Source organism: Nyctereutes procyonoides, unplaced genomic scaffold, assembly GCF_905146905.1.
Source record: "Nyctereutes procyonoides isolate TBG_1078 unplaced genomic scaffold, NYPRO_anot_genome, whole genome shotgun sequence".
Classification (NCBI taxonomy): domain Eukaryota; kingdom Metazoa; phylum Chordata; class Mammalia; order Carnivora; family Canidae; genus Nyctereutes; species Nyctereutes procyonoides.
This window is the reverse complement of record NW_026575043.1, coordinates 55,656,249-55,680,927: the sequence shown is the minus strand read 5'-3', so window position 1 is coordinate 55,680,927 and position 24,679 is coordinate 55,656,249. Positions and strand designations below refer to the sequence as shown.

At 47.5% G+C, this 24,679-nt stretch overlaps 1 protein-coding gene across 5 annotated transcripts in view; it reads right to left on the bottom strand.

Annotated features, from left to right (window-relative positions):
- The window catches only part of HVCN1 (hydrogen voltage gated channel 1), a 33,828-nt gene extending 10,180 nt beyond the window's left edge, over positions 1-23,648 (bottom strand). The window contains exons 1-3 of one of the 5 annotated variants that reach the window (XM_055322544.1): positions 23,363-23,648; positions 22,776-22,854; positions 18,079-18,118 (exon numbers count right to left, since the gene is read on the bottom strand). In XM_055322544.1, coding sequence (XP_055178519.1) covers positions 18,079-18,099 — 21 coding nt within the window. In that variant the 5' untranslated portion in view covers positions 18,100-18,118; positions 22,776-22,854; positions 23,363-23,648. Of the gene's footprint in view, positions 1-1,064; positions 1,198-18,078; positions 18,119-22,775; positions 22,855-22,884; positions 23,214-23,249; positions 23,316-23,362 lie in introns of those variants that run through there. The other 4 variants (XM_055322545.1, XM_055322546.1, XM_055322547.1 and 1 more) reach the window with 4 other exon arrangements.
- Positions 23,649-24,679: the final 1,031 nt, after the last annotated feature.

Sequence of the window (24,679 nt, the reverse complement as noted above, 5' to 3'; positions counted from 1 at the left end):
TACCCCTGTAGGAAACTGAATGTGATGGTGGTGGCAGTACAGATCAATGGGAAAGGACTAGAGAGGTCAGGACATCTGGCCTTCACAATAGGAAACCAACCAACAAACATAAAAGATCCCTACCTCACACCCTACACAGAATAAATTTCAGATGCATTAACTGTAACATATACATTAAAAAAAAAACTTTAAAAGTCTTACAACAAAAATATAGGCAAGTGTCTTCATGATCTTCAAATAGGGAAAGGTTGCTTAAATAAGACACAAAACAAAACAAATGGATAGATTTGATTAATCAAAACTAAAAGTTTTTATGTTTCTCTCTCTCTCTCTCTCTCTCTCTCTCTCTCTCTCACACACACACACACACACACACACACCACAGTCACATAATGTACTTAATAGAGGTTTAGCATTCAGAATATATAAAGAAATCATACAAATTAGAAAAAAAAGGATGACTCCATTGAAAATTGGTCAATGAATATTAACAGGCAGGTCACCCAAATGGCAGAGACACACAACCTCACTAGGACTCAGGAAAATGTGAATGGCAAGAATTCTAAAGTCTGCAATAGCAAATGTTGGTAAAGATGTGAAGCAATGGGGTCTTGAACACTAAACACAGTAATTGACACTGGCACCACCATTTTGGGAACTAATCTGACACTGTTTTTTGTCAAGTTAAAGCTGTACATATCTTTCCTTAATAATCTAGTGATTCCATCCCGAAAAAGTCTCCAAAGAGAACCCCTCTCCATGTGCTCAAATCAGTGATATGTTTAAGAATGATCACTGCAAATGTCCACCTAAATGGTGGGAGATAGAAGAATGAGCCTTCTTCTCTAGTCATGGAATAGAATACTATACAGCAGTTAAAATGAATGAGCTTCATTACTGTGTATCACTGATGACATCCACAGGTATCTACTTGGCAGTACTGAACACAGTAGATCAATCCTTCCTTCACTGGCTTCTGGGATTCCATACTCTCCCAGTTTTCCTCCCACCCCAATGGTTACTTCTTATTAGTCTCTTTTGCTGGATTCCATTAAGAGAAAGACCTTAGGGGGATCCCTGGGTGGCGCAGCGGTTTGGCGCCTGCCTTTGGCCCAGGGCGCGATCCTGGAGACCCGGGATCGAGTCCCACGTCGGGCTCCTGGTGCATGGAGCCTGCTTCTCCCTCTGCCTGTGTCTCTGCCTCTCTCTCTCTCTCACTGTGTGCCTATCATAAATAAATAAAAAAAAAAAGAGAGAAAGACCTTATATTTAAGTATTGACATTCCTAAGGCTCAAGTGTCTCTTCTTCACACTCAGTTCCTAGGGCTTCTCATTCAGAGGAATAGCTTTATTTATTTATTTATTTATTTATTTATTTATTTATTTATTTATTTTTAAAAGATTTTATTTTTTATTTATTCATGAGAGACACAGAGGGAGAGAGACAGAGGCAGAGACATAGGCAGAGGAAGAAGCAGGCTCCATGAAGGGAGCCTGATGTGGGACTCGATCACAGTACTCCAGGATAAAAACCTAAGCCAAAGTCAGATGCTTAACCACTGAGCCACCCAGGTGTCCCTCAGAGAGACAGCTTTAAAAGCCATCTGTACATGAATTATACAGAAACACTATCTCTGATCCTACCTCAACTAAGGACATCCACCCTTAGTTATCTAAAAGGCATCTTCTATACCTGGCATGTTCAAAGCAGAATTACTCATTTGTAACCCAAAAAGTCCCCATCTCAGTTTAGGGCATTTCATTTGTCTAGTTCCTTAGGCCAATAACTTTGGCATCGTTCTTTAAATGTCTCTCTCCTCATTCAATACTAACCTAACAGTAAATTTCGTTGGCCCCACCTGTAAACTACTTTCCAATAAAGACCACTTCTCCCCATCATTTCTTGCTATCTCTTGCCTGGATTACTACAGCAGCCTCTAACCTCCTCCCAATATCCATTCTCCATCCAGCAACTTGAAAGAACTTTCTCAAATATAAATGAGATCATGTCATGCTCTTCCTTAAAATCTTCACACGTAAAAACAAAAAAACAAAACAAAACAAAACCTTCACGTTTTTTTTTTTTTTTCCAGCCCACTCAGGCTTTCTTCCTGGAAATGTCCTCCCCCAGACATCTGTATGGTTCACACCTTCACTTAGGTCAGGCTTCTGCTCAAATATCACCTCCATTGAGACCTTGTCTGGTCGCCCTTCCTCAGTCACACTGCATCCACTTACATCCTGCTTCATTTTTTTCTTTCTTTTTGTTTAAGATTTTTAAAGTAATCTCTACACCCAACATGGGGCTCAAACTCACAGCCCTGAGATCAAGAGTCACACGCTCTACTGACTGATCCAGCCAGATGCCCCTCATTTTTCTTTATTGCACTTATTGGTGACATTATATATGAACTTGTTTATCTGTTTATTTTATTTTTATAAATTTTTTTAATTTTTATTTATTTATGATAGTCACACAGAATGAGAGAGAGAGAGAGGCAGAGACACAGGCAGAGGGAGAAGCAGGCTCCATGCACCGGGAGCCCGACATGGGATTCGATCCCGAGTCTCTAGGATCGCACCCTGGGCCAAAGGCAGGCGCTAAACCGCTGCGCCACCCAGGGATCCCTGTTTATCTGTTTATTATCTGCATACCCCTCCACCCCCAGACTCTAAGCTCCATGAGAGAACTTTTTCCATCTCAGGCAAATGGCACGCCCAGTATCTTGCACTTAATACACACTCAAAAACAAATATTTAAGTGACTGAATAAATACATAAATGTGGATAGGTCTTTACAAATATGTTGAGGGGTGCCTTGGTGGCTCAGTTGGCTGAGCGTCCAACTCTTGTTTTTGGCTCAGGTCATGATCTCATGTGTTGTGAGATCAAGCCCTACACTGGGCTTTGTGTTCAGTGGGGAGTCTACTTAAAGATTTTATCCCTCTGCCCTGCCCTGTGCATGTGCTCATGCATTCTCTTTCTCAAATAAGTAAATACATCTTTTAAAAAATTAAAAATATGCTAAGTTTGGGGGTACATGGGTGGCTCAATTGGTTAAGTGTCTGACTCTTGATTTTGGCTCAGGTTGTGATCTTAGGTGTTGTAAGATTGAGCCCCACCTTTGGGGTCTGTACTGGGCATGGAGTCTGCTGAAGATTCTCTCCCCCTCCCCTTACCCCTCCTCCACCCTCTCTCCCTCTCAAAAAAAATATGTATGTTAAGTTTAAAAAGAAGATATATTAGAATATGAATATAATATCACTTAAGTAAAATTTTAAAAATACATGCAAAATATTACTATATGCTGTTTTAGAAAAGTATAAAGTGGAAGTGTAAATATACTAAAGAATAGGATTTCTCTTTCTGGTCATGATAGAATAACTGGTAGAAGATTAGGCCTCCTGGGATCCCTGGGTGGCGCAGCGGTTTGGCGCTTGCCTTTGGCCCAGGGCGCGATCCTGGAGACCCGGGATCGAGTCCCACGTCGGGCTCCCGGTGCATGGAGCCTGCTTCTCCCTCTGCCTGTGTCTCTGCCTCTCTCTCTCTCTCTCTCTCTCTGTGTGACTATCATAAATAAATAAAAATTTAAAAAAAAAAAGATTAGGCCTCTTGCCATAAAAAAAAAAACTACAAAACTGGATAAAACATATGAAATTTACTGCGGTCCCTGTGAGAAGAGAAACAGATAAGGTGAGCCCCACCCTCACCCTGGCTTTCTGCCTAGAGTACTTTCTGGACTGTAGCAGCAAAGACCATAGCTCAAGGCTATTGAGCCTCCCTCCCTCAAGAATTTGCATGGCAAAGTACCTGAGAAATGGAAGCTCTACAGAGAAGGAGCTCCAAAAAATCCAACTTTAGCTGAATTCTAAACAGCTGAAAAACTACCAGAGATGACACAAGGCAAGGTTGGGAGATATGTGAGTTCCAAACATCCAGAGTAGAGATATCTTGTTGAATACCCTGAGCATTCAGTAGAAATTCCAGAAAGGTCATGCCATATTAGTAGGTATAATCTAGCTGTATAGGAAGAACTACCTTAGATCTGTCCCAAATACACTTTAAAAGAAGCCTTGAAAAGATCAAGCAGATGCCCATGTAAATTGACTGCCTATTGGAACAAAACTCAAACTCTATTAGGAAGAACAACAAAAAACACTCAATAATGTAGCATTTATAAATACACAGCATGCAGTAAAAAATTACTAGACAGATAAAGCAGAAAAACATGACCTATAACCAGTGGAAACATTAGCTTACCAGCTTAAAGTGGACAGAGATAATAGACTTGGCCAACAAAGACCTGTGAATAGCTATTATAAATATGTTCAAGGATTTCAAAGAAAATATGAGCTTAATGAGGGAACAAATAGAGACTCTTTTTTTCAGATTTTATTTATTTATTCGAGAGACCCACAGAGAGACAGAGACATAGGCAGAGGAAGAAGCAGGCTCCCTGCAGGGAGCCCAGTGCAGGCCTCGATTTCAGGACCCCAGGATCACGACGTAAGCCAAAGGCAGATGCTCAACCACTGAACCACCCAGATGCCCCAAACAGAGACTCTTTTTTTTTTTCCAGAGACTCTTAATAGAGAAATGGAAACTATATATATATATATATATATATATATATATATATACACACACACATATATATATATACACATCAAAATGGGCTCAAAGCTGATTAGATACCATAGGACAAAATATCAGTGACCTTAAAGACACAGCAACAGAAAATATCAAGTGGAAACATGGTGAGAAAAAAAGGCAAGGGGAAAAAACAGAGCCTTAGGGACAATATCAAGTGGTCTAATACACATGTACGTCATGTACCAAAAGATGAGCAACTGGGGCAGAAAGAATTTGGACAAATAATGGGCTGAAAAAAACTTTGCAATTTTTTAAAAAAGGTTTTATTTATTTATTCATGAGAGACACACACAGAGAGAGGCAGAGACACAGGCAGAGGAAAAAGCAGGTTCCATGCAGGGAGTCCAATGTGGGACTCGATCCCGGGACTCTGGGATCATGCCCTAAGCTGAAGGCAGACACTCAACCACAGCCCAGGAGTCCCAAAACTTCACAATTTGATGGAAAAATATAAACATGTAGATCCAGGAAGCTCAATGAACACCAAGGAGGACAAACATAAAAACTAATGGACTGGAAGGAAACACCAAATTCATAATGGTGGTTGCCCTGCGGGTGGGTAAGAGCCAACAATGGAAGGAGTCAAAAAACACCTGAGTGCTATCTGAAAAACAGCCTTTCTTTAAGATTTTATTTATTTGACAGAGAGGGAGAGTACAAGCAGGGAAAGGAGAAGCAGACTCCCCGCTGAGCAGGTAGCCCAATGCAGGGCTCCATCCCAGGACCCTGGGATCATGACCTGAGCCAAAGGCAGATGCCTAACCGACTGAGGCACCCAGTGCCCCTGAGAAACATCTTTTTAAATTACATAAAGATTTGAGGAAGGGACGCCTGGGTGGCTCAGCAGTTGAGTGTCTGCCTTTGGATCCTGGAGTCCAGGATCGAGTCCCGCATCGGCTCCTTGCCTCCGGGGGAGCCTGCTTCTCCCTCTGCTTATGTCTCTGCCTCTCTCTATCTCTCATGAATAAATAAATAAAATCTTAAAAAATAAAAAAAACAGATTTGAGGAAAACATGACAATGTTAATAGCTATTTATTCAAGATGATGATTATCTAAGTACTTGATAATATTTGTATTCTTTTCTATTTTTACACTTTTCAAAGTAAAATAAAATGATCTCTCTCCAATAATACACCTTAGATAAATACTCAGATTTTTTCATAATGGGTTTCAGGAGCTCAGGAAAGGTTAGAGTCCAAAGGGGTTACCTGGTCTGATCTCCCCACTCTTTCAGAGATGGGAACGTTTCTGAGATGGGTTTGTTCAAGGTTTCAGTGCACTTGGGAGTAGAGAACTCAAACTCTTCTGCCCTCAGTCCACTGTCTTTTCATCTGTTCTATGAGGCCTTGTACATTTCCCAACTCCAAATCTGGACAAAGGACACCGCCTCTTGGAATTCAGAAGCCTCCCTAAATTCCAACATTTTCTGGTTAAGTGCCCCAGGGAAGTCTGCACTCCAAAGGCTGCAGGGTGATGTATGGGATGTGTGTGGAGGGGGTGGTGCTTCAAATGCTATATCCAGGAATCCCACGTTTGGATTCCAGACTGCCTACTCTGCTCAGTCTTCTGTATGCTTCAGGTGCCTTAGGAGCTCCCGACTGGAGACTTCCTCAGGTACTGAGAGGTCCAAGGAGAGCTCATGACCACTGTATAACTTCCTAAGAGTGAACCTTCTGATTCTTTCCCCATCCATGATCCTGGAGCCCGTCTGGCTCTCCTCTCCCCACATATGCTATTCATTTCTTCCTCTTCTACCACCCCAGTCCAAGCCTTCATCCTGTCACCCAGAAGACTACAACAGTCTCCTCATAGATTGCTCTCCCTGGACCCAGTTCTTCCAGTGCATTCTCCAACCAGTAGCCTGAGCCTGAGCAGACCTAAGAAACCCTTAACTCTGATCCCAGCACCTGATCATATCACAGCCCCCTGCTTTTTGGATAAAAATCCAAGATCCTTCCTATGACATACACAGCCCTGTGGGAGTTGATCTAATCTCCTTCCCCATGACCTGCTCACCACACTCCAGCCATGCTGATTGCCATTCTCTTCCTCCAATGCTCTGCACTGTCCCCAGGCTCAGTATTCACATAGGCTCTTCCCTCAACCTGCACTACTCTTCTCCCAACTCTGAGCTTGGCTCACTCCTATGCCTGCTTGAGCCTCAGCTGAAATGTCCCTTTCTCAGAGAGGCCCTCTTCCTTGACCCCTAAAATCTAAATCAGACCCCTTCTCAATTTTATAACCTCTGTTTTTTACAGTTTCTAATCAGGATTTTTTGTGTGTGACCATTTATTACTTCTCTTTCCATACTAGCAGTTAGGCTCCAGGAAAGCAAGGCCTGTGTCCCCAGAGTCTCATGTGACACCTGACCTAGAGCAGAAGCCCATCAAGCATCTATTGGCTGAGGGCACTGATACCCAGTCTCCTATGCTGGGCTGCAGCTTATCTCAGGCTGGACTCTCCATTGTTAGGCTCCTAGGGTTGGCCACGGGCCAGGTCCACAGCTATCCTGAGGTCCTCTGGGCAGCTACTGACCATAATTCCCCTGCCCCCAAAACACTTTACCTGGCAGATGGAAACTTTCTGTGCTAGTTCTCAGTGTGGTGGGAGCCATGGGAGTGCTTTGCAAAAACCACATTTATATTTTACTGGAGAGGAAATTTTTCTTTCTGAAACTGTGTGACCAGTAAAAAGCAACTTTCAGTAATTTGGGATGAAAATGAAAATATTGACGGCACTCAGCAGAGCAGAAAACAACTATGGTTTTAAGTAAAAAATATGGTATACCCAAAGCAGAGAAGTTTCAGAAAAGGTCAAAAAGATAGCTGATCAGGAAAACGTGGGCCTCGGCAACTCCACCCACCGTGGGCTCTGGGGTTCCTCCCACTCTGCCCCGAGAGGATGGAAGTCTGACTCAGTGAGCACCGACCTCTCGGTGCCTAGCCTGGAGCTGCCCCTCCAGAGGTGCTGGCCGTTCCTCTTCGGCAACACAAACTCTCATTTAAACTCCCCTGACATCATCATCGTCCATGGATATTGTACTTCTCTGCCCACCAGCCCGCTGCCTGGCTCTGCGAGCCCCAGACGTTTTAGTCACGTGAACTAATAGATCCCCTTTGCAGCTTAAGCTAGATTGAGTTGTGTCTGTCACTTGGAACCCCAACAACTGAGACCAGTAGAGCCCCTGGCACCAGACACCCCTCATCTCCATCTCCCCTGCATCAACCTTTGCCATCCCATTACATCCCGACACCACTCTCTCCAGGATCACCTTTCTGTATCAAAGCCCACAAAGGGGCTCCCACCCTGACAGTATTGCTTCTTCTCACTGGTGACTTGGTTCTGCTTGACAACCCCACCTCTGGATTTCTCTCCCATCTCCAGCCACCCTCCTTGGCCCCCATGTCCCTGCCCCACACCACTGGAAGTCCCCTAGACCCCAATTCTGACCCTGTGCTTGTGCAGGGCAACTCTCGCCCATCTCAGCACACCTGTGTTCTCAACACTGAGAACATGTGCAAATCAGTCTCATGTGCAAATCAGTCTCCAGCCTGATGATGTCTGGTACCCTGCCAGGTCATTAGTTTGCTATGACCCAAACTGAATCCATCTCTTATCTTTCCCCCATGTCCACTCTTCCTTCTGTGTTTCCTTAGGGCACAGCATCATGTCCACCCTGTTGCTCAAGCCAAGAGCCAAAGGTCATCTTGGGCTACTCTCTCTCCCTTAAGGCTTGTCAATCTAACCTCCTAAACATGGCTGCTCATGCTCCCCCTTCTCTTCTCCCTCTTACCCGCTCCTACTGCCATCACCTCTTGCCTGGATGCCTGTACTGGCCTCCTTCCTTGTCTTTTCTTCACATGGTAGTGGGCAGGAAGCCTTTTCTGCAGTGTCCCTGCTCTCACCTGCCTCTGCCCCCTCCCCCCACGACCTTTAGTCTCCCTCCCAACCCCCCATCCCCCCTAACCACTGCCTTCAGGACAAAGGCAAAGCTCTCTGGGTCCCCCCAGGCCCTGGTCTCCTCCCTAGGCCCCCTGCCTCTGCCACACCCCAGCCGCACCCAATGCCTCATGTTCTAAAATAAGCCTCACTCCTTCTTGCTCTCGGACTCTGCACACCTGTGCCCACTGGCTGGTAGATCTTTTGCCTTTCGCACGCTATTGCTCTTTCAGGTCTTACAGACATCTAGCTTTTACTTCCCTGGGGAGGCCTTCCTTAGCCACCAGCTGCGGGGTAAGTGTCCCTCCTCTATTTCCCTGTCTTGCCACTTACTAACGAGTGCTGTGGCATCTCTGTACTATTTGTCTCCTGCCCTGGTCTGCGACCTCTGGGCAGGCAGGGACTCTTCCTTCCTCAATCACAGGGAGGCGTTCAGTAACTAATAAATGAATTAATATCAAACAACAAGAGCTACCACTCAAAGGTAAATGTATCGCCTGCTTTTCTTTTATACACCACACGTACCACACCAGAAAGGTTACTACCTGGGAGAGGGGGGAAATGAGAAAAACAGACCTAGGAGAGATAGAGGAAAAAAGTTCTTGTGAACGTCTGCTTTTACAGGTTTGGTCAGAAGCTGCCATCTGTAGGAGGGAAAAAGTCCCTATTTTGTGGTCATCCAACAATCACAGAAGAAGGTATTTTTAAAGAAATTTGGCAGACCCCTGATGTCCCTTAAGTACCCATTTCTCTGCTCCCTCCCACAGCCTAGTTCTGGGGGCCTGATTTGCTTATTATTCAACATCTCCTGCCCTAAAACATCCAGTAAGACACAATAGCAGTGACATCTATTATTATTGTTTATTAGTTTGTTTTATTATATTAATATACCACTAAAGTTCCTTAAATGCATGATGTAATTTTATTCCTAACAACTCCCTGAGGTTGAGGCCATCATTTCAGGTCTTAGTAAGGCAGCTGGCTTGAACCAAGTCACACATTTAAAAAATGGCAGAGCCAGGATCTGTTCCTGGGCAGCCGTGACTTGGAGCCCATGTTTTAGAACACACAGCTGAGAAAAAGCCACACAGCCAGGGACTGGAGATCTGTCTTCTAGGGCAGTATAGTGGGTGGAACTGTGGCTGCCAAATTCATGTCCATGTGGAACCTCAGAATATGGTTACTTGAAATATGGGTCTTTGTCAGTGTCACTAGTTAAAGGTCCTGAGATGAAATCATCCTGAATTTAGGGTGGGCCCTAAATCCAATGACTGGTGTTCTTAGAAGAAGAGCAGGAGACCACGTGAGGATGGAGGCAGAGCTTGGAGTGTTCCATCTACAAGCCAAGGATGCCAAAGATTGCCAGCAACTGCCAGAAACTGGGAGAAAGGGATGGAACAGATGCTCCCTCAAAGCTTCCAGAAGGAAACAACCCTGCCAACACCTTGATTCCAGACTTCGAGCCTTCAGAACTGACAGAGTACATTTCTGTTCTTTTAAGCCACCCAGTTTGTGGTTATTACAGCAGCTCCAGGAAGCTAATGCAGAAAGTATGTGCCCAAGTCAGCCTATGATGGGTGGCCATGGAGGGTGTGTTCCCTCCCTTTATCTTTGTGGACCACACATCCATCCTGGACCCCAAGGAGAGAACTGGCTCCTTCAGAGGTCACAAAACCGCCTGTTTCCAATTCTGGCAGCAAGTGCCTCCCTTTGCTCACAGCTTACAGGCCACCTCTACCCCTTCTGCTCTCGCGTGATGCTCATAACAACCCTGAGAGGTAGGCAAGGTAGACTCTCCACTCCACAGAAGAGAACACTGAGGTGCAGGGAGGAGAGACCAATTGCCCCAAGTTACACGGTGTGGCAGGATGACAGAGGCTAGCTAGGGAAGGGGGCACATGAATGGATATGTTCTTCTTAGGAGGGCAAAGGGACAGTTTCTTTCATCTTTTGAAAAAATGTTTGAGTTTCTCCAACATGCTAGGTATGGATTGGAGTGAAGGAAGGGATCAGCCTTGGCCAGTTTCTATCAAAATTTAAAATGTCCCTATCATTGGACCTGACAAGGGACTCACATAAGCACATGTATGCTCCCTATGGTGTTGCTACAACAGCCTAAACCTGGAAATGAGTCCATCGTTCAATACATCGTGGCAGATCCACACTGGAGAATACCAGGCAGCTGTTCAGAAGGCAGTCGGCCCGTGTAGCCACAGATGCTGACACAGGAAGGTGTCCTTGATCACATGAACTCTACGTGAAAACCAGCCACGGGCCAGATATCATACAATGCCATCTTCGTTAAAAACAGACAAAATCAGGGCATCCAGGTGGCTCAGTCTGTTAAGCATCCGACTACTGGTTTAGGCCCAGGTCATAATCTCAGGGTCCTGGGATCAAGTGCCATGTTGGGCTCTGCACTTGGCACAGAATCTGCTGGAGATTCTCTGTCTCTCCCTCTCCCTCTCCCTCTGCTCCTCCCCCTGCCCTCTCTCCACAATAAATAAGTAAAATCTAAAAAAAAACCAAAAACAAAAAAACACCAACCTCACCAGACCAAATCAATGACCCAAACCAAATAAACCAAACCAATCCCAAACCTTCCCTCTGGGAAGGGAGTTGGAGAGTGAAGAGAAACTTCCAAATTTTATTCTATTAGATTTAACCATAAGAAAGATCCATTTTTGGAGGGAGATCCCACCTACAGAGAATTGAGTGCTGAATGAAGTATTTGGGGGGTCGGGCAGGAAGGGGAATGAACCAATATATATATTACTGGAATCCCTGGATAAGAAGACAGAAACAATGGAACAAATACCGTAAGAAACAAAGATACGTAAGTGGTAAAGCCAGCATATGAACTCAAGTCTACCAGCTTTGTTCTTTCTAAAATGCTCTGCCAGAGAAGGAAAGTATGGCAGGAAAGCTGTTTTTTTTAAAGCAACAAGAAGATGATATTATGAGAGGTAGAATCAAGGTTCTGAGGTGCCATCTTCCCTCCTTTAGCAGATGGGGAAACTGAGGCCCTACAACAAAGCAAATGTCTCCAGTCAGGGGACAGTCCTGTACGCGTGCCTGGGTCTCTTATCTTCCAGTCCAGGGTACTTGAGACATACTCAGAGAAACTGTCCCCAACGCCCGCCCCCCCCCTTCTCTCTCTCCCCCATAACCTATGCATCACTAAGCCTTCTCCTCCCTTCCTCGGCCACCCCCTGGACTCCCCGATACTTCTCACACTTCTCACGTGGAGGATGGGGCAGCTCCTCGCTACCCTCTGGCACTCCATCAGCAGCCAGAGAGCACTTCTCAAACCTTAATCCTGTTGCTGCCTGTGCAGGACAGGCTGGAGGCTGCTGTCCTTTGAAAGGCCTGCTTGGCCCTGGCTAGCATCTGGAGGGTTCCACCATTCACTGATACGACCAGCTCACCAGGCCTAGACTGGGTACACCATGGGGTTTATGTTGAACACTTGCTTTCCTTCGGGGACTCTGGAATCTTGCAAGTGCTGGACAGAAGGTACCTCTGTGACCAGCCCCCAGCAGAAGCCTCAGGCACTGTGTCTCTCACAGGCTTCCTGGTAGACACCTACCTCACGCTGTCACCACTCGCTACCAGAGGAACTGGGAGGGTCCAGTGTTTGAGACTGTCACCCTCCGTCAGGGCCCTTCATGCCTGGCAGACTGCAGTTTCCTGCTGAACCTACCTGGATGGCAAAATGAATCCCCCAGGCAGAGCTAAGGTCTCCTCTGTTGGGAGGTGGGAAGACTTCCAGCAGCAGGTCACCTACACCAGTGCCACGCCCCCAGCCCCTGGGGATTTGTGTTCTGAGGAATGCCTATTTTTAAAATCAGGGAAGTCTTTAAATAAGCGTGGCAGCTTTTCCTTCTCTAGGGTGGGGAGGAAGTCTGAGGTTGACGCAAACCACCACCACTGGTGGCTGATCAGACTATGGGGGCTGCTGCTTATGGGCTGAGGAGTCCAACCAGTGGCTCAGGTACCCCCAGAAATGCTGCAGCATTTCTCTCCTGTCCCAGTCTGCCAACCTGGCAGGAAGATGGTGAGGCTGGGTGGAGATGAGGTGGAAAAGAACATCCAGAGCAGGAGCTGTAGTGAGTGTTAACTAACCCCCCACTCCCAGCACCTGCCATTTCTGAGCTCTGTACAAAGCCTTCTGTGAACACACTGCAACAGCCCCGGGAGGTGGAGACTGAAGCATCTCCATTTACAGGCAAGGAAATTGGGAACAGAGAGGTGGAACAACTTGCCCCAGGGCACACAGCCAATGAGACTCAGAGCTCCAATCCTGAGGCAGGCAGCCCAAGGCAGCCGGGCCCAGAGCCCCCTCCTCTTGCTCTTTGAACACCACCCTGGACCTGGCTCACAGCTGGGAAGAGCTCAGGGCTGGCAGGGAGCTCAGCCCTGTGTTACTCAATGAGAAAAAAAACCATCTTAATCCTGCCTTGTAATACATGCCGACATATGTGTGTTCTACAACCAAGACTAAAGTTTGTAAGTGTGAGCATTCATGTTTTCCATTTTATTCCATTTCATTGCTTAAACGACTGACAGCACCCCATTAATGGATTGCAGGAGTCACCAATGGATTGAGTTAGAAAGACACAGGCATGGGGAGGCTGTGGCTGGTCGATTTGCCTGGGGTAGAGGAATGACTGCCAGAGAGGAGACAGTCCTGGTTCAAAGCATGTGACATCAGCCATGTTAACTGGGAAGCACAGTCATGTTATTTCATTATGAAAGCATAAAGAAAACAAAAATATAACAAGAAAAAAAAAAACAGTTATTTGGCCAGAAATGAAGACCTATCACTAGTGTGACTGAGTCATCCAGGCAACTTGTGGCCCCAACATCTTAAAAAGCTTTGGCTGTGGAAAAGATGGGACAAACAGAATTCAGGACACCCCTCTACCCTGCCTCACTGTGATGCAGCCCATGGAGAGAGGCCCTACCCAGCCATAGTCTAACCAGTGGCTCTCAGGCCTCCCTGCGCTTTGAAACCACCTTTTTAAAAAACCCAGTGCCTGGGTCCCAGGCCCCAAGATTGTGATGACAGCCGGTAAAGCTGGGGATGGGGACTGTGCAGGCGGCTCTGAATGAAGCCAGGGTACTGGTGGCTGGGTGGGGGGAAGGAGGATGGCTTAGAACCGCAGAAGCACAGAGCAGGACTGCAGAACCAAGGACGCACTGGGGGTGAAGGGTGAGGACGGTTGCTGGGGGCATGGGAGGGGACCAATTCGGTCGGTCTGGGGTTGGCCTGCATGTTGGGATCTCCCATGTGCAGCCAAAGTTGAGTACCAGCACTGTAAATAAAACTGAAAGCTCCAGATGCTTCACAAGAAAGGAGCAAAGGGCTACAGCGATTTCTCAGCATATTGGCTCCCGGTTCCCCAGATGTGGCTGGTGTCATGCAATCATCTGAGAGGAGGACGAGGTCAGCTGACGGCTAAGAACCCAGCTCATCCTCATCACCGGGTGAACAAGCTCTTTCCTGCAGCCGGGCCCTGGCTCAGTGAACAGTATCCATTCAGGAGCTTCTTTGATCCCCACAACTCTAGAGGGAGTATCACCGTTCCCATTTCACAGAAGAGAAAATCTGAGGTGCAGGGAGGTGGGAAGGGGCCCCCCACAGGCCCCCTTCTCAGAGCTGGCTACCAGTAAGATGGGTCTGAAAAAACCCTGCCAGTTTCTCCTTACAACACCATCATTTTCCCCTTAAACACCAGGGCAGCTGGACAATTAAAAAGCTCCTAAAAGCAATTCTATTAAAACAATTTTTTAAAAACACAAATTCACTCCACAGGCATAAATTACTAAAAGGAACTTGCTCTTTGCATCAATAGAGGCTCAATTGCTACAAGCCCAATATTCCCTGGCTGGTGACAGTGCTGCTGCTGCCATCCCCTTGTCCTGGCCTCTGTGTCATGACAAAAAGGCTCCTGTGCCCCTCCTCCTGGGAGTCCCTCCCCCTCCCATCCCCCCAGCAATTGTCCTCACCCTTCACCCCCAGTGGGTCCTTGGTTCTGCAGTCCTACTCTGTGCTTCTGCGGTTCTAAGCCATCCCCCTTCCCCTCACCCAGCCCACCAGTTCCCTGGCTTCATTCAGAGCCCCCTGCACAGTCCCCATCCCCAGCTTTACCTGCTGTCATTCAACCACCGGCAGACCTTTACCCCAGATCTATTTCCTTCAGCATTGTGAAAACATGAGCAAAAAGACATAAATTCATGTTAATCCCCACATGCAAGCCCTATCTTCTGCCTAAGGTGTCTAATTATAATCAGAGGCTGCAGACAATTTTGTATCTTATTTTTCTCCTAGTTATGCACATCAAATTTATGCCTTTTTAATGGCCAAGAAATTTCACCAAGAAGTTAAAGCTCTCACTATTGCATTTACCAACTGCTCCTCATTTCTAGCACCTTTATCATCGATTCGAAGACTACATTTTCTCATATTTTGACATTCCTGAAATCTGAATGTCTCACAATTGACCAGTTTCAGTGTTCTGTCACATTATGTCATAGTAAATGGCAGCATTATTTTCTTCATAGGACAATATAGTGGACATCTATTATCAGTGGCCCCTTATGTGCTACGAAATCCAGTGCTATCCATTCGTTTTCTTTTTATGGGTTATTTCCTTTTAAGCGAGAGGACCAGGTTTGATTATGAATGTTTTCACGATTCTTGACACAGACTATTGTATTTTGTCCAGAACGGTGGTATGGGTTGATCCAGCCCCTCACTAGGCATGAGCTGGTTTCACAGAATAACCAGCATCGAGCATTTCCACTTGTTTGGGTTTGCCTGATTTAATAGGGAACTACAAATGAAGGAAAGTAGGAATTGGTTCCATTTGCCTTTGATTAATGACAATCACTGGAACTCCTGGAATTCCTCACTCTCAGGAGGCAGGCACTGTGCTTCCAGTACCTTCCCAGGAAGGGTCACAACTACATGCTGAGGACTGTTGACCCCACTCATGGTCATGGACATGGAGGCTCAGAGAGGTTCAGAAATTGGTTTGAGGTCACACAGCCCCCAAGGGGCAGAGATAGGATTTGAATCCAGGCAGTCCAGCCTTGAGCTGCTCTCACTGGAGCTCACGGCCTGGAGTCACAGGGCAGCAGGTAGTATGCTACCATCTCCCAGGTGGGCAGGAAATCCGCTCTAGAACTAGGGTTCTCTGTGATGAAAGTGCAGTCTCCTCAGCTGGCCATTGGAGGACCTCCACCATCGCCCTCCCCCCACAAATGTCCTCTGCTCTGGGGAACTCTACATGAGCCGCATGCAGGCCTTTGTCCATGCTCTTTCTGCCACTGGAAACGCCCTTTCCTTGGACCCCATAAGTTCAAATCCAAAGGTTCCCTCTTCTGCAGAACCTTTCATGACCCTCCAAAAGGGGACTTCTTCCTCTGAACATCAGTCCCACATTCTGTGCACCTGCCACTGCCACTCTGGCCCCCATATTATGGGCACTTCACTCACAAATCCCTCCCGACCCACTTGTTTCTCTCCAGCACCATGCACACCCCGCTCTCCTATAGGAGGGCTCCCACCTTGCTGGCCTTTCCTCCCTTCCCCACAGGACACCAGACAAACTTTCCCAAGTTCAGGCCTGACTGGTCGCTGCCCTGCCTACCCACTGTTCTTAGCACCAGCACCAGAACCTTCGGTGTCCCCTGCACTCTGCTTGGCCCTGCCTCTCCAGACTTAGCACCTCCTGGCCCCCCACCACACTGCAACACCCTGGCCTTCTCGAGGCCTCCCTTCCATCTGCCTTCTGGACTCTGCATAGGCTGCTTCCTCTGCCGAGACACCCTCTTGGTCTTCCTCCTGTACCTGGTGACCTCGTCCGGCCCTCCAGGAGTCAGGTCAGAGAGGCTCTGATCTGGTCAGAAGGTCTGAAGATCTCAGTGGCCCCAGCGAGGGGCCCACATCAACCACAGCCTCTCCTTTACAGCTCTGTCCATGTGCACGTTTACACACTCAGTTTTGTGATTTGATAGGGGTCTGTCTCTCCGCTAGAGAGGAATCCATAGGCAGGCAGGGACCAGTCTGCTGCTTTGCTGCTGCTACAGCCTGATAGCTATGGAGGGTGCCAGGACACAGCTGGTGTCCATAAACACTTGTTAGATGAATTAATGACGGAGGGAAAGAATCTGCCCTAGAGGATTGCTGGGGAGGATTGCCCCTGTGATCTCACTCCCTGCTCTCTTCCCTCTGGAGACCTCATCTATCTTTGGGATTGACTGTGTTTGAAAAAGGGCGCAATCGCTAGTCACTAATTAGGGCCTGGAAGCCAGGCAGTATGGGTTTGAACCTCCTGCTGGCTGTGTGACCTTGGGCAAATTGCTAAACTTTGCTGTGCATCAATTACCCTATCTGTAAGATGGGAGAAAGAAATAATAATGCTTTAATGCATAGGGCTGTTGTAAGGATTAAAAAAACAAAGACATGGAAAGCCCTTAGCAAATGCCTGGCACGGAGTGTTCGATAGATGTTGTTCAGGTTATTATTGCTACTACTTCTGCCACTGTATTTCATTAATTTAAAGATGAACATTTTCCCCAGATTTCAACATTTCTAAAATCAGAATTGGTAGCATCTACCCTGGGCCATTTCCCCCTGCCACACTGTAAACAGCTCTAAAATCCAAATGACTCTTGGAATTAAAGGAGTCATCATTATCATCCCATGACCCTGCTTCTTGGATCCTGCTCTGATTACCCTGCTTCTACCTGGAGCTTCCAGCACCATCCTGACAGCTCTACGTGGCTCGACCCCTGCACCCTCCTAGGAAACAGCTGAAATGAAAGCGAACACTTCCTTTCTACCTCATCCTCACTTTTCACAACTGCTGTCCCCCTAAACCCAACATACCTGCACCCCAGATATCAAGGACAGGGTTTAATAGTTCGGCTTGGGATGGTCACATGATACAGGAGGCAAAGCATTTGCTCTGGAGTCAGACCATGGTGAAATCCTATTTCTGCCACTTCCTACCTGTGTGATCTTGAGCAAGTGGCTTTACCTCTCTGTGCTCAACTGTCTTTATCTGTAAAATGGGCAGTAGGGAAAAAGCACTTATGGGCTCAATATCGGCCTAGCATTTTGAGACCACTGTCTCCTCACCTCTTCCCGACAAGCCTTCAGGAACAAGGATAATTTTCTCTCCGTTCCCTAGATAAGGAAACAGAGGTCTCAGAGAAGTGAGGGTCCTGGCCTAAATGACACATGGTTATTAAAATGCAGAGGTGGGATTTGAAGGCTCTGATTCAGATTTTTAGACTATCTTGAGGTTTATGAATTCCTGTTATAGTTTTCACCTTTGTTTTATAGACACTTTGGTATGGCAGGAACATCCCAAACACGTGTTTTCCCTTTATCCTGTTTGAGACACCCAACAGATTTGTCTTCAGGCCTGGGGAGGTCCTTTAACATGGCTCGTCCACCAAAATTAATTTACCTTTTCATCCCAGGTGGCCATTTTCCTGTCTTCTCTGGATCTGGAAAATAAGAAAACATTTTTTTATTTTTTTTATTTATTTTATTTTTTTAAAGCTTTTTGTTTTTTTTTTATTTTTATTTATTTATGATAGTCACAGAGAGAGAGAGAGAGAGAGAGAGAGAGAGAGAGAGAGAGAGAGGCAGAGACACAGGCAGAGGGAGAAGCAGGCTCCATGCACCGGGAGCCAGATGTGGGATTCGATCCCGGGTCTCCAGGATCGCACCCTGGGCCAAAGGCAGGCGCCAAACCGCTGCGCCACCCAGGGATCATTTTTCTAGATCTGACATCCTGCAATCATTTATCTTAGTATGTGCTCTGCAACACTTTGTTACAAATTATTTTTAACTTGGTAACTGTTAACAGTGTCTAAAAATAGCATAAAGTTCAAAGCCTATGTGGAAGGCTGCACATCCTTCGTATATAACCAAAAGAATTGCAAACAGGCACTCAAATACATTTAAGTACATACTCATAGCTAAAAGGTGGAAATAACCCACGTATCCATTAGAGGATGAATGGATATAATAAAAGATGTATATCCATACAACGGAATGTTATGCAACCATAAAAAGAAATGAAGTATTGATCCATGCTACAACATACATGAACCCTTCTAGAACATTATACTAAATCAAAGAGGCCAGACACAAAGCTTCACATATTACATGATTCCACTGATAAGTAATACCCAGGATATGCCAATCCACAGAGATAGAAAGCAACTGGTGGTTGCCAGGGATGGGGTGGGGAGGGTGGGAGTGCCTGCTCTATGGGTGCAGGGCTTCCTTTTGGTTTGATGAAAATGTCCTGAAACTAGATAGATAGAGGTGGTGGTTGTGTGACATTGGGAATGTGCTAAATGTCATTGAATTGTTCACTAAATGTTCACTGAATTGTAAAATGTTATGTGAATTTCACTCCAGTTTAAACTTAAAAAAAAAAAGATACACACACGTACATTACACTGTTGAGAATGCTCTGGAAAGCAGCAAAATATCTAGATGTCCACCACTGAGGGTCTGGTTAAGTCAGTTAAGGTATATCTGAAGAGTGAGAAACCCTAGTGTTGTTAAAGCACATGGGGAAGAGGAAAGAGGTAAACAATATAGCAAAACAAAAAAATTCACATTACAGTATAATGAATACAGTATGACCCCATCTACATGAAAAATTACAAATGCTTTTTAAAAAATAAGTCTGTAAGATATAGACGAACTCTTTTACAGTGATTATTGCTGGACAAAAAGAGTGATTTAGACTGATTTTTGTAGGTATTTTCCTTCAATTCTGAAAGGTCTAAACTTTTACAATGAGTATGTGTTACTTCTTAAAAAATTTTTTTAAAGATTATTTATTTATTTATTTATTTATTTATTTATTTATTTGAAAGAGAAAGCAAAGAGAGCTTACATGAGCTGGGAGGGGGCAGACGAGGAGGAAGAAACAGACTCCCTGCTGAGATCATGACCTGAGCCAAAGGCAGATGCTTAACCAACTGAGCCACAGATGCCCCTTAAAATTTATTTTTAATGTAGGTGATACATGCATGTACTAAAAAGCTGAAATAATTCAAAAAAGATACACTATGACCAGTTAGCCTCCTTTCTACCCATTCTTCCCAGAAGCAGCCACTCTGAACCAGTTTCCTATGTGGCCTTCATAGGTATTCTGTCTTTACAAGTGGATCCATATTTATTCTTTTTCTCTTTTTGAACCTAAACAAATGTGAGACTACACACACTGCTCTGAACCTTGCTTACTTCCCTTTGGGGTGTGACAGGCTCGATAATGACCCCCAAAGGCACACCTGTCCTAACCCCCAGAACCTATCGGTATGTCACTTTATATGGCAAAAGGGACTTTGCAGATGTGATTCTATCAAGGCTCCCAAGGTGGGGATTAGCTGGGTGGGTCCAATGTAATTGTGAAGGTCTTTATAAGTACAGCAGGAGAATCAGATACAGAAGGATATGTGAGTACAGAAGCAAAGTTGGGAGTCAGAGATTTGAAGGTGTTATTCTACTGGCTTTGACGAGGAGGGAAAGGATTACAATCCAAGGAATGTGAACAGCCTCTAAAAGTTGGAAAGGAAACAGGTTCTCCCCTAGAGCCTCCAAAGGGAAGGCAGCCCTGCCAACACCTTGCTTTTGGACATCTGATCAACAGCACTTTAAAGTAAAAAATCCATGTTGTTTTAAGCCATCCAAAATTTGTGGTCATTTGTTATAGCAGCCATAGGAGATGAATACAGTACGTTTGATTGTTCTAGATCAGTGTGTGCTAGATCAAGTACACTCCTTGGGACGACTCCGTAAGATTTCCCTGTAGGAATGTGTGTAGTCCCACAAGTGATCAGAATTTAGATTATTTCCCAATCTTTTGCTTCCCCAATGTTCCAATGAAGAATCAGGCATCCCATGTGCTTTTATAATTTAAGAAAAAATTATTCACAAAGACTAAGGAAAACTAAGTTCTTTCTCTCCTTAGTATCATGCTGCGGGCACAAGGGACTCTCAAGAGTTTCTTGCTGGTTGATTTGCAGAACAGCTTCTGCAACCAGCCGAATTCGGCCTCAGTGTGTTCCTGTTCTAGCCCCCGGGGGCCCTTGCCCTGCTCTCATGAGACAGGCTCAAGCGGAACATTTAGTATAAGCAAAGGTGAAGGGAGTAATTAAGGTGCCTTGGAGATTTCCTTCCTTCACAAGACAGGAAATAGAATTGGCACATATATAGAAAAACACCTAGCTTCACTCATTCAAGCAACAGAAAAGTTAAACATACATACATGACCTTCCCATTACACTAGAGAAAACAAAAGCGATAAAACTCAGTGCTTGTGGGGCTGCAGGAAAACTTGCACTATATTGCCAGGCATGGTTTTTCCTCAGTGACCTTCTGGTGATAAATGGCAAGTGCCTTCAAAATAATCATACTCTTGACTTGAATACATCAGTTTGGAAAACATTATCTCAAACAAAATCATTTGGTAGCAAAAAAACAAAACAAAAAACCCAAACCACGTGCATTGTGGACCAGCTAATTTGGATATGATGGCTAGAACCTGGAAAGACCCCACAAGCCCCGCTTTAGAGAAAAGCTGAGGAAGGCAAGGGGCTGTTAGAAGGAATGACAATTCTGAGGTCTGTGTAGAAACAGAAAGAATGCTGTTAAGCAATGACAAGTTGAACCCTGATGGTTGAAGTGAAAAAGAAAAAAGTCAGGGCCCTGGTGTCAAACAAGTGAACAAACAAGGAACCAGGGAAACACATAAGCAAGTTGGCATCACTCATGGCTAAGCATGGGAAGAAAGAGAAACAAGAACGCAGTAAGAGAGCAAGCAAGTGTGGCTCCTGCCAGGGTCATGGTCAGGGAAGACTTGATCTGGCAACTTGTAGAGCGGTCCCTGAATTGCAAAGAGGTAAGTCACAAGAAGATGACCGGGGAGAGCGTTTCCTACAGAAGGAAGACCACGTGCACAGGCCCTAAGAAGGTGGGGGGGGGGAGGCCCTTAGCAAGTCCAAGGAAGAAACAGGAGGTCAGGGTGGCTGCAGTGGGAGGATGGTAGCAAGACACAAGCGTCTGATCTCACAGAGGGCTTGGTAGACAATGCTGAAGACCTGGGGGGGGGGGGGGTCAAGGGTGGTTGCTGGGAGGCCAAGTGGAGGCAAAAGATGATGATGCAGAGAAATGGCCAGACTCAGGATATGCTGAGGAGTAGAACCTGCTGCTGGCTTAGATGTGGGGGATGAGATGAGGAGCAGATTTGGGGGCAATAAGACTCTGGGCTTCCTCCTTCTTGCTAAACCAGGGATCCGGAAGGGCTTAGGGACTTCAGAGTAGTTCTGGAATTATGCAAGCCTCAACCCAACCATTTTCAAAATGCTGCTCCTGCTAGTCTTTCCACCAGGGACTCAGGAGTGTGAGAAGTTGCTGCCACGAGCCTTGGTCTTACTCAAGAAGCTTCCAGCTGCTGGTGAAGCTGTCCGGAAATACTGCAGATCTCAGATAGCCCTGCCTGACCTGAGGTTAAGCGTCTGGAACCAGAGTGTTTTCAGAGGGGAACAGCTCCATAGTAACCTCGGGCTAGTTGCTGGGCTAAGACTTTATACCAAGCATCTCACTTAATCTCAGCAATCCTGTGGGTAAGTAGCATGCTTAACCCCATGAGACAGTCAAGGAAACCGAGGTATGGAGAGGTGAAGTCCCAAGGCAAAGCCTCCAAGAGCCCCGGCACCCAGCAGAGGTCCTACATAGAGGTCCGTAAGTTCCTGGGGAGGGGGGCTGCACCTCTGTGTTCTGGAGTTTAACTTGCAACCCACCATTCTCATTCCTCAGCACATCTTGCCCCAAGAGGTGTTTAAAAGTATTTCCAGGGGGCCTGGGTGGCTCAGTCTGTTAAGCCTCTGCCTTCCCGGAGTCCTAGGATGGAGCTGTATCCAGCTCCACAGCTTCTCCCTCTCCCTCTGCCTGCAAAATCTTCAAAAAAAAAAAAAAAAACCATAAAAGTATTTGCAGGTGAAGGATTTGCTGCCCTGGAGGTTTGCTCAGCTCAGCCTCCTGGAACACCCAGTACTACCTTTATCCTCACTTCTCTCCCTGCAGTCTCTCTAGGGAGGCAGAGGTGATGAGTAAAAGGATTTAGAGGTTCACACAGACCTGGGTGTAAGTTCTGTCTCTGCCTCCTTTGGCGGGGGACCCGAGGCAAGTAGCTTGGCCCGAGTTTCGGTGTCTTCACCTGTAAGAGGGAGACAAGGATGGTACTCACCTTACCTGTTGCTGCGCTCAGCAGGTGACGAAGGAAGGCACCTGTCTCCCAGTTAGGCTCGCCATACAAGAGGGTAGTTCCTGTCCGTGCTCCCGTTTTCGAGGGGAGGTAACTGGGGCCAAAAGGGGCCTCCCCCAGTCCCGGGGCAGCTGTGTGTCTGCGGCCCTGCCCCCCCACCCGACTCTGGGCCAGGCAGGGAGTCCCTGGGGGAATCCCGGTCCGCCCGCGCTGGAAGGCGCTGTTCCACGCTGCAGCAGAGGGCAACCGGGGGCGGGGGCCCCGAGCCGGGGCCGGGGGTCCGCTGCCCGGGGGGCTCTGGCTGCGAGGGCTTGGAGCGGGGGCTGCGCGCCGCCCGGAGCACTCACCCTGCGCCCTCCGGCCGGCGCCCACCGCGGGACTGGAGCCTGGAGCCCGGCGCCCGCCCCCGCGCCCGCCCCCGCCCCTCCCTCCCCCGCTGCCCCCCTCCCCGCCCTCTAACCCGCTCGCGCCGCCGTCCGCGACTCCTGCCGGCCCCTGGGGCCCCGGGCCCTCGCCAGTCGCCTCCCCTCGGCCCCGCCCCCGCCCGCAGGCCCGCGCTCCCGCACAAGGACCGAGGCCCCGCCGGGGGAGCCCCCGCGGATCACGAGACTCCGTCCCGGGCTGGCCTGCGGGAAGGGGTGGAGGAGGGAGCACTTCCTGCCTCCCGCGGGGGGGGCCGACCCACGCCCCTCCCCGGCGCACACGCTCCGCGAGCCGAGCTGGCTTCTGGCGGCGCTCCCGTCCCGCGGAGGGCGGCCCCGGGGCTCGGCTCGGGCCCGCGGTGTGTGCCGCGCGGGGGCGGAGCGTGGGCGGGAGGCCCTAAGGCCAGCCTGGAGGCTGCGGGGCCGGCGCGGGCGGCGGGGCTGGGGCTGCGGAGGGCGCCTCCGCGCTGGAGGAAGGGGCCTTCCCGCCTGGAGGCCGAGCCCCTCGCTCAGGCTTACTCCCCCCGCCTTCCAGGCCCAGCGTCCTGGGGTCCCTGTCCTCCCAGGGCTTCCCCAGCACTCTGCCCACACTTGTCTCGGGCACTGCCCTGGAATCAGTTTTCCTAAAAAGAAGTTCTTCCCAAACCTCAGGATGGAGGCTCCCGCCTACACACCTGCCCACTCCTGGCGTAATTGGGGGTGGGGGGAGTCTCTGTCCTTGGGCGGTATTAGTTTCCTGTTCCTGCTGGAACGTGTTATCACGATCTCAGGGGCTTAAAAAACAACACAAATTTGTTATCTTACAGCTCTGGAGGTCAAGAGTCCAAGTGGCCTTAATAAGGCTAAAGTCAAGGTGTTGGCAGGGCCGTATTCCTTCTGGAGGCTCTAGGGGGGGAATCCGGTTCCTTGTCTCTTTGAGCTGCATTCCTCGACTGCTGGTGGCTTCACTCTGACCTCTGCTTTCATCAGCTCTCCTGCCCTCTAGGTCTGACTCTTCTCCCTGCTCCTGGAATCCCTTGTGATAACACTGGGCCCACCCGATAACCAGTCTCCTCTTCCCCTCTCAACGTTCTTAATCACACCTACAAAGTCCTTTCCCCAAGTATAACAGCATGTTCACAGGTCCTGGGGTTCGGATGGGGACATCTCTGAGGGGCCTGTAGTCTGCCTACCACAGTGGTATTGTTTCTACTGGCTTCTGTTGAGTCTGCTTTTCCCCATCCTGCCCCCTCCCCCACTCCTGCAGGGCAGTAGGCTTTCTTAAAAACATCTCAGTCTGGGGGCACCTGAATGGCTCAGTTGGTTATGCATTGGACTCTTGATTTTAGCTCAGGTCATGATCTCAGGGTCCTGGG